At 40.2% G+C, this 10,827-nt stretch overlaps 1 protein-coding gene across 1 annotated transcript; it reads left to right on the top strand.

Moving 5' to 3' along the window:
• The first annotated feature begins 297 nt into the window (after positions 1–297).
• On the top strand, positions 298–10,255 carry FGF20 (fibroblast growth factor 20). The gene is made up of 3 exons (XM_075555769.1): positions 298–583; positions 6,534–6,637; positions 10,010–10,255. Exons 1-3 carry the CDS (start codon positions 298–300, stop codon positions 10,253–10,255), a joined length of 636 nt encoding a protein of 211 aa, XP_075411884.1.
• The last annotated feature ends 572 nt before the right edge of the window (positions 10,256–10,827 follow it).

Genomic DNA, 10,827 nt, shown 5'->3' with positions numbered 1-10,827 from the left:
CCGCGCAGCTCTGGATGCTCCCGCGGAGCCCGCCGCCCGCTCCCACCGACTTCAGGCCAGAAGGTCGCTCGGAGGCCCGGAGCGCGCTCCTGCCACCGCGGTGCAAAGTTCACCCAGCGCCTCCGCAGGAGTCGCCGCGCTCCAACTCCTGGCCATTGTTTGCCTATTAATTTTTCGCCACCAGCACTCCCCTCTTGGCCCCCGCCCCCGCGACACTTTGGTTTTTCCCGGGGGGCTTGAGTCCTGTTGGCTGGACGCCCCCCCGCCGCTCCCCGCGTCCCCTCTGAGGCCGCCCGCATGGCTCCCTTAGCCGAGGTCGGGGGCTTCCTGGGCGGCCTGGAGGGCCTCGGGCAGCAGGTGGGCTCGCACTTCCTCCTGCCGCCGGCCGGGGAGCGGCCGCCCCTGCTGGGCGAGCGCCGGGGCGCGGCGGAGCGCGGGGCCCGCGGCGGGCACGGGGCCGCCGAGCTGGCGCACCTGCACGGCATCCTGCGCCGCCGCCAGCTCTACTGCCGCACCGGCTTCCACCTGCAGATCCTGCCCGACGGCAGCGTGCAGGGCACCCGGCAGGACCACAGCCTCTTCGGTACGTACCCCCTCGCTCCCTCCCCAGCCGCCAGCCCACGGCCGGCCGTCGGCTCCTGTCCACCCCGCTCCTCTCCCGCCTCAGGGCTCCGGGGTGCGCCCACCCGGGACCACTAGGACCCACCCCGGGCCAGAGCGGGCTAGGATGCAATGGGGGGGGGGGGGGGCTGGAGGCTTCAGGCTCCCAGCTCCGGGTGTCTGCAGCGCTGGAGGAAGCGGTCATCCTCTGGACCTCTCGGGCCACCCCAGGGGCCGACCTCTCCGACCGCCTCTGGCACCCAGACCCTGCCAGGCACGAACTACATCGTTACCTTACATCGGACCTGGAAGGCGGAATTTCGTTTTGTTTTTAAAGCCTTGCATGAGTTTTGCCCACTTTTCGCCCACGCGTCTCCGGATGCTTCCCACTTTGCAAAAATGAACCCCAGGAAGCAGTCGCTTCTTTAAACACTCCCTGCGGGGATGCTAGCCCTTCGGTTATACTACAGACAGTTGAACTTGATCAGCCTTCTGTGGCTTACGTTTCCAAAGCTAGACTCAGGGACCCTATGGCACAGGGTACGACTATCCTTGTGGGGACTGTAACTTAAAAAAATTATATAATATATATATGTAGATATTTATTTATTTATTTCCGGACTAGAAAACCTCAACTTTCTCCACAGTGAGGCTGGTGGTTTTGAACTGCGGGGCTTGAGGTTAGCAGCCTATCATGGAACCACTGCACCACAAGGGCTTGCTTTATCCCAGAATGCGAGTATTGACACGTCTTCTAGGAGAACTGCGATACAGTCAGCTTCACCTGGAGGCAGTTCGCTGTGGTCCTAGAATTCTATTCCTGTGGTGATAGGGGGAGGAGGGTATAAAACAAACAAAACCAAACCAAAAAAAAAAAAAAACCACTACCTGGTTACTGAGCATGCTCACTCCTTGGAACCGAGCCTCTCTTTAGAAACTGTGAAACCTGAAAGCCACCGATCTCCTCAGTAGGAGGAAACGGGGAAGTGAAAGAAGATATGGGTGGGAACACACAGGAGTACCTTTCAGAGTACCTCTGAGAGTGCCTGGGAACAGAAGGGGTTAAAACAAACAGAGGAGCAAAGGATTCTTAAACCAGGGTCTACTTTTAATACTGGATCGGGCAACCCTACGGCTCGCGCCGTTCCTTATTTCCTAGCTCGCTGTGTGATTTGAAAGTCCTTCACCAGTGTGAATTTCCGTTTTCTTGTCTGCACACATGACTTGAAGTTATTTTTCCTAACAGTATTCTAGGATCTTTCCTGGACAACTAAAGTTATTAATATTAACCTGCTAATGCTCTCAAGAATGGCCCCGGGTGGCGCAATGAATTAAGCACGGGGCTATTAACTATAAAGACAGTGGTTTAAATCCACCAGCTGCTTCATAGGAGAAAGATGAGGCTCTGCTCGAGGCAAGATTTCAGTTTCAGGAAACTTGTACAGGGTATGAGTCGGAATCGACTTGATGGCAGTGGGTGGTTGGGTTGAATTTTGATCACGCAGCTTGTGACATCATTGGAGACCCAGGTTGCATTTAAAGAAAGATCTTGTCAGCAGCAATGTGAAAGGTGCCAAGCCTGCTCAGTAGGTTTGCTTTGCCCTTCTTTAGCACTGTGGCATTCCTTGAGAATCTCATCTCTGAGTGACCCTCGCTTATCTTGTCCCCCTCCCTCCCTCCTTTTTTTGTGTTTCCATTTCTTCTTTTCCACTTGTGAGACTCATTCAAACTTTGGAGAAGTGTAAATCTCAGTTCGAAGGACATTTTGACCTCTAGATGTAGAAATGAGCACATGGTGATCATTTGGTAGCACTTAAAGGCTTAGAAAATGAACGTTTTTAAACCCATATGTTGGCAACTTCCACTAACCTCTTCCAATTCCTATTGGCTACGAGTTGAGAGTGCCATGACCTAGAGACCAGCCCGGGGTCACTTTGGAAAGTGGATTTTAAATAGAGGAGGCAGAGATTCTGATTCTAAAGGACTTTGCTGACACCAGGTGGCTCAGTTCTCTTGTCTTTCAGAAAGATCAGACTCCATGTATCGCTGGGCAAAAAAAACCCCCAAAAAACACCAATCCAAAACAACCCAAAAAACTTCCCACTATAAGAAAGATTTAGGTACTTAGAAGGTAGGTTTAGGTAACATTCAGCTGCCTCATATACATGTAGCATTGAAAAGTGCTTTAAAAACACTAGTAGTTCAATTTTAATCTCCTTATAGGAATTGTTTAATCAGTATTGAGTCTAACCTTACCGAAAGACCTTAGTAGATATTTGTAGGCATATTGATGCTTCTAACTTAGTATTCAAATCTGCTCCTTTAGGAATGGAGATTATGTATCAGAATCCCTATCTTGATAGCATTTTTTCTTGATGAAATTTTAAGTTTCTAATCATTGCAAACATGTGAACTAGACTGATTTTAGGTTGCCTTTTTGGTTGGCAGTTCAAAACCACACCACTCTGTAGGCCAAAGACGAGGTTGTGTGCTCCTGTAAGGATTTACAGTCTCAGAAATCCTATGTAGGGGTGCTATGAGTCGTGAAAGACTTGAAAACAGTAGGTGTGCTTTTTGTTTCTTGTAAATTCACTTTGTAATGGGTAGCTACATATCTAAACAAAATATTCATTGTCACACAGGGGGATGCTAGCTCCTTAATAGTTTGGGAGTGTAAAGGGATGAAGTCTCTTTACCACAGACTCCAGCACATACTAGAGGTCTTTGATGGCTTAATTTCCTACCTATGCAAGTATGTCAAAAGTGAGGTCATGGTCAACTTGTATAACAGAATCTCCATTGGCCTTCTTTTGCTGTACTTCAATCACTGAAAATGAAATTGGCTACTATTTTTTTTCCTTTTAAACTGATTTCTGTACCATTAAAGTAAGAATTTTGAAAACACTCAAGGACAGCCAGTTGAGATGTTGAAACAAATATTTTTGATAATTTTGTCCTAATTTTGCCACAAGCGAATACAAATGTTCAGACTACTCTATTTTAAAACCATATCAATTGGAGACAACAAGTTTCCAGTGGGTTTAAAATATAATTTCCTATCTTATTTAGCTTTTTATTCTTAGTAGACTTTTTCCACACAGTGATATAGTAGTAAGAATTTACCTGATATGTAAACATGAAATCTTTACTTAAAAAAAAAGTGTAGCCTGAGATCAAACATATTCCTTTAAAGGCTTTTCCTTTCTTCTCCCCTATTCTCCATAGATTTGTCAGATGTGGTTGCATTGTGGGTTGACTCACCTGTTTATTATGATTTTTTTAAAGGCTGGCTTTGAAAATGATACCAGAAAGACAAAGTACCTCCAAGTCTTTTTATGGGACACTGGGCATTAGAAAATCTATCTAAAATCTGTGATTACCTCTTAAGGAAAGTTTTTCATGTCTACTCTTTGTAAAGGAATTAGCTTAGTTGCCACCTCATCTTATAAATAAGAAAGACTTGTCAAATCTCATTTCAGAATCAAATGATTACAAATTACTATGTGGTATACTATTTCTATGAGGAGAAAAAGGATCAGAATTTTAAAGTGTGGCTAAAATCTTTAAGAACACAAAAAGAACAAAACTTTTTTTTCCCATCAGCCCTATTGAGCCATTGCAAAATTATTTAGGCCTGAATATGTATCAGGTTTTAGATGCTGTTTAATGAAGTTGTAGCTACTGAATATAATTATTTCAAGAACATATTTAATCTTTAACTTTCCAGAATGACTACATTTTTGACAAAACGACAGCATTGTTTTAAGATAAGAATTAAAGTGTGGGTGGTTTATCATTTAGTTTTTCAAGAAAAATGGATATTTGATGAACTCTATTGTATAATTAGTTTATATAGAAATTAATCGGATATTATATTATACTTGAAAATGGCTCTATTATACATCCTAATTAGTTAATCGGTTCCTGCTCTCTGAAAGCCAAGAGCAAATGAATGTAAATCAGATGCTCAGAGGGAATTAAGATACATGTCAGTCATAGTACAGTGTTCAATGTGAATGTAACATTCAATACAACCTATAATAATTACGGTATTCGTTTATGTACTAGACAAAATTCTCTTGATGTCTTTTGGGCCCATATTTTTATGATATCAGAAACCACTCATTGATGAGTTTGGCAGTGAGTTTAATTTTTGCTTAGCCCCCACCTCTGGACTTACCATGGGCTTTCTTTGCTATATCTTCTCTTATCTCCACCTTTGGCTCAATTAAGGGTGCTCACTCTGTAAGCCACTTATACACTAGTTAGTCCTCTATTGCTGCTGCAAGATCCTTGTTAATTTTAGTGTTCTACATGATCTGCTAATCATTCAAAAGAGCTCATTTGTGTCCCAAAGCATCTGGTTCTGCCAAATAGTCTCCGTATAAGCAAAGAGCCAGGCTCTGCACTTTCCTCGGTCCTTGCGGCTCTCATGTGCCCAAAGAAGAACTTGTAAAACAAATCAAGAAATTACTTAAGAGCAAGAGTCAGGTTCAATGATGTGACAATGTATACTTAGAAGAAGAAGAAGAAGAAGAAGAAGAAGAAGAAGAAGAAGAAGAAGAAGAAGAAGAAGAAGAAGAAGAAGAAGAAGAAAATCCAAACTGCCTGTAGAGCTTAAATTAACAAAGCGTGAAGGTAGAAGACTATTGAGGCAGCTAGTTCTAAGCATAGAAAGGATGTCTATATTTTTTCAAAATCTAAGGGGAGGAACTAGACAGAAGCATAAGTCCAAAGATTAACGCATGCAGACAATAACAGAGAGAACACTATTAAATTTTTATTTTTTTAAGTGGAGAGTTTTTAATTTTAGTTTTCCTATTAATAATTGGAAAGACTTTAGAAAGGTATAAATAGAAAAAACTTATTTGAGCACTGAATGTTTGGTATTTGGTTGTCATTTTTAATTAATGATATATTCTATTTCTTCTCTGAATCATACAATTTGTTTAAAAATGTACATCCCAGGAAACAAGCAAACTAGATAATCTACAAAGTCTTGAAATTATTGTGTTTGAATTCTTTCTTTATAGTTCTCTAAAAATAGTGTCTTGGAGAAGATGTGAGTTCAAGTACTATTGATTAATTCCAAATTCATGTCCTTAGGCAAGTCAATAAACTTCTCTATACTTCGGTTTCTTTAGAGCAAATAATAATATTTCCCTGTCTGTCTTAAAGGGATTGTTTTTAGGACAAAATAAGAAAAAAATACACATAAAAATAAACAACCTCCCTGCAATTGAGTCAATGCCAACTCTTAGTGACTCTATAAGACAGGGTAGAACTGTCCCTGTGAGTTTCTGAGACTGTAACTCTATGGGAGTAGAAAGATCCATGTTTCTCTCAATATATACAGAAGCCCTTTATAAATGAGAAAACACAAACACCCCCATATAAAGGATGCTGCTGATAAGAAAATAATGACTTTGATTATAAACAAAACCAATATAATTCATAAAATGATTATAATGTTCTAATGGAATCACAGTAAGCCAAGAACACCTCTAACATATGCTAATTTTGATCATAAAAATTTCTCTTTGCTGAGTGCCTAATAAATGTCAGTTTTCACCACGCTGCTTCATACACATATTGAATATGAGGAAATTGAAGCTCAAAGAAGACAAGGACTTGTCTAGTCATTCTACTTAGTAAGTGATTGGCCTGGAATACACACAGGTCAATCTGGCTTAACATTTCAAACTTTTAAAATTGTATCATGATGCACAAAATTTCCCTTTATTTTTCTATATGTTAAATGGAAGGATCACAATGATTAAAACAATTTTCAAGTGTTTTCTTGGTGTAAAAGGACTTCCATATGAATCATTAAAATTATCCATATGGGCCTGCTATTACTACTATTTGACAGATTTTTAAAAATCATATGCTCATTAATATAAACAAATCATTACTTTTTCCCCCAAATTCAGGTATCCTGGAATTCATCAGTGTGGCAGTGGGACTGGTCAGTATTAGAGGTGTGGACAGTGGTCTTTACCTTGGAATGAATGACAAAGGAGAACTCTATGGATCGGTATGTATGTTTTAATTTTCACTATTTTAATTTTTGAGATAATGACAATTTTTTTCTGCAACAAAGCAACAACAATAAAATCATTAGAAAGTCATAGAGTATTATAAAAAAGTCTACAGTACAACACTGATTTTTCCCTTTTACTACTAACCTTCTAACTTTGTTCATGGTTGTTTATTTAATTTTAAGAACATTGATAAAAATGTACATGCTTATCATTGTTTTATCCATACTTCCAAATAAAATTAATTTATTTGTTATTTTTATTTACTTATCTTTTGTTTTTAATTTTATTTTAAAGATCATTTTATTGGGGACTCTTACGGCTCTTCTCCCCCCCCTTACTTTTATTGGGGGCTCTTACACCTCTTATCACAATCCATACATTCATTCAGTGTGTCAAGCACATCTGCACATACGCCACCATCATCATTTTCAAACCATTCTCTTCCCACTTCCCCTGATATCAGCTCCCCATTCTTCCCTCTCCCTCCCCCATGAACCCTTGATAAGTTATAGATTATTATTTTCATATCTTACATTGTCCTCTGTCACCCCTCACCCACTTTTCCATTATTCGTCCCTCTAGGAGGGGGTTATAGATTAATCCTTGTGATCAACTTCCCCTTTCTCCCCTTTTCCCCCTAACCTCCCCTAATCCTCCTGGAATCTCTACTCTTCTTGTTGGCCCTGAAGAGTTTATCCATCCTAGATTCCCTGTGTTGTGGACTCTCATCTGTAGCAGTGTGCATATTCTGGTCTAGTTCGATTTGTAAGGTAGAATTGAGGTCATGAGAGTGGGGGGAAGGAAGCACCAAACAACGAGAGGAAAGTGTGTGTTTCATCGTTGCTATACTGCACCCTGACTGCCTCATCTCTTCCCTTTGACCCCACTGTGAGAGGATGTCCAATTGTCTACAGATGGGCATTGGGTCTCCATTCCATGCCCCACCCAACCCCCACATTCGGTATGATTTTGTTTTGGGTCTTAGATGTCTGATACCTAATCCCATTGACACCTCATGATCACACAGGCTGGTGTGCTTCTTCCATGTTGGCATTGTTGCTTCTGAACTAGATGGCCACTTGTTTATCTTCAAGCCTTTAAGACCCCAGACACTTTTGAATCACTTGTTTGGAAGTCTTAGGAGTCCAGTGCGCTATCCATTGCGCCACAGAGCCCAGCTACACACTATATCTTTTGATAGCCGGGCACCATCAGCTTTCTTCACCACATTTGTTTATGCACCCACTTTGTCTTCAACAATTGTGTCAGGAAGGTGGGCATCACAAAATGCCGGATTGTTAGAACAAAGTGTTCTTGTGTTGAGGGAGTACTTGAGTCGAGGCCCAATGTCCATTTACAACCTTAATTGTTAACATAAATATCAGTACATAGGTCTAGTCCTCTCTCGTTATATATATATATTTACATATGTACATGCTTATATTTAGACCTCTAGAAATGTCCTTTGCCTCTTGGTTCTTTTCTCTATTTCCTTTTACTTTTTTCTTGTCCCACCATCATATTTGGCCTTCATTTGGGTTTAGTAATTCCTTGCTGCTACATTGCCCTTGATTAAGCCCCACTAAGCATCCTATGCCCTTCTTTCCATTGATTTTAGTTCACTTGTTGTTCCCTTGTCCCTGGGTTGGTTCCCGCATCTCCCCTTCTCCTGTTTTCCCCCAGAACCATTGGTCCCATTCTTTTCATCTCTGAATTATTTATCTATCTATACAGACACTTATCCCATGTAGATAGACACTTACAGCTCTTATAACAATCAATACATCAATTGTATCAAGCATATTTGTACATATGTTGATATCATTATTTTCTAAACATTTACTTTCTATATCAAATTAATTTTTATAGTCAAAGTCTCTTCAGCTCTTTCCATAGACAATTTATTTTTTATGATTTAGTAGATGACTAAACCTATGTGGCCCTTTATTTTTTTAAAAAACAAAACAACAAATAATTCCCAACTCAATTATGAACACAATATAAATTTAGAATCTTAATAGACACTGAGAAAAATTCATTGTAATATATTACCTGGACTACATTAAAGAGTATAACCATATGGCTCAGTGGTTATAGCACTCTGCTGATAACGAAAAAGTTGGTAGTTTGAACTCACTAGTCATTCCATGGGGAAACAATGTGCCAGTCTGCTTCCATAAAGTTTTGAAAACAAAACAAAACAAAACAAAACACCACCCTTTATTATTAAGTTGATTCCAACTCATAGTGACCCTCTATGGCTGAGAGGAACTGTCTAGAGTTTCCATGGCTACAATCTACAGAGACAGATTGCCACTTCTTTCTCCTGCAGAATGGACTCACACCACAGCATTCAGTTAGCACCCAAGCCCTGTGACAATCCCACCATTAGATCTTCCTCCATAAAGATCACAATCTCAGAAACCATAGGTAGCAGTTTTAATTTGTCCTTCAGGGTTATTATGAGTCAGAATTGACATGATGACAACAAGTAATATGTAGACTAACGTATCTCCTTCTTAAGGGCAAAATGTATTATTTTCAGGGAAGAAAAGTAGTGTGTAACAATCGTAAGAGTAGAATTACAATAAAAATATTATAATCTTTCTTATTTGTGTATGTATTGGAATGAAAAATGCTTGTCTGTGCTTTAGGATAATATTTAGTTCATCTTGAAAAGACAAATCATTGAGCTTCTACTATATTTAAAACTAATAGAATCAGGTTAGATAAAAATAAATCATGGGGACTGTATAATCAAACAACAAATTCATAAAGGGAAGATACATGGCTTGGATTAATGGTTTTGGATGAGTAATTTGGATCTATAACTAAAGGTGATTGTGAAACTTTGACGGCTCCTGATGCAGCAGCCTTAACTATAGACTGGTGATTGGTGATGGTGGTAGGAGAGAAACAATAGGGATCATGGGAAAGTTCAATTGGGAATTGACATTTGTCTTCTACTTCTATTAACCAAACTGCTATATGAAGTACCTGCTAGAAATAATCCCAGATAGCCTAAGTAAAACAATGCAAAGTGGAAACAATTTCATAATAATCTTTCTTCAACCAGGATATTGTTATAAGCCAGTGGTTCTCAACCTCCCATTAATACAGTTCCTCATGCTGCGGTCACACCTCCTACCATAAAATGATTTTCGTTGCTCTTTATCACTGTAACTTTCCTACTATTATGAATTGGGTGACCCCTGTGGATGGGTGATTTGCCCCCCAAAGGGGAGGTGACTCGGGTTGAGAACCACTGTTATAAGCAAAGGCATACAAATACAATGTCTACACTATAGGTTCAAAAATGTTCATGAAAGTCTTTTTAAACTCATAATTCTCTTTTCTCTTTTTAGGAGAAACTGACATCGGAGTGCATCTTTAGGGAGCAATTTGAAGAAAATTGGTACAATACCTATTCATCTAACATATATAAACACGGAGACACTGGTCGAAGGTATTTCGTGGCACTTAACAAAGATGGAACTCCAAGAGATGGTGCGAGATCCAAAAGACACCAGAAATTTACACACTTCCTTCCTCGACCAGTGGATCCAGAAAGAGTTCCAGAATTGTACAAGGACTTGCTGGTATACAGTTGAAGTGTGGCACCAAACCACACTCCTAGAGAAATTTCCATGGAAAAATCACAATCCAGGAAGACATTCAGAATGTTTTGGAGACTATTTTCCACCGAGAGACTGGATTTGGAAGGAGACTGAGTAAAACCTATAGCAAAACACATTTTCTACATGAGTAGATTAATATTCTGTATAAATGGATGAAATTTCTTTAGAGACACTGGGTCAGTCCTTACCAGTTGATGAAAGCTGAAGATGGTTTCATTGCGGACAATGGAAACACCACGGAGGTTGCTGCTGGTGCCTTACCTCTCTGGATTATGTTTACTTCAAGAACGATGCTCAAAATAGATGCTTTGTGTTGAAGAGATGGACTGACCCCAGTGACCGAGGTGGTTGCTACATAAATTCTGAAGACCCTGTGGGACCTTTGCAGGGTATGGCATCACGTGTTAAAGGCGTGGGACTATCAAAATGAGATGGACTATGAAACATGCCACGTGATGGTGGAGCATTTTTCAAAGGATGGACCTATTTATACATTTTATAAATATTTATTATGTATTTATTTATTTAAGAGTTTATTTTTTACT

The sequence above is a fragment of the Tenrec ecaudatus genome, chromosome 8, assembly GCF_050624435.1.
Source record: "Tenrec ecaudatus isolate mTenEca1 chromosome 8, mTenEca1.hap1, whole genome shotgun sequence".
NCBI lineage: Eukaryota > Metazoa > Chordata > Mammalia > Afrosoricida > Tenrecidae > Tenrec > Tenrec ecaudatus.
This window is presented reverse-complemented; position numbering and strand designations above follow the sequence as displayed.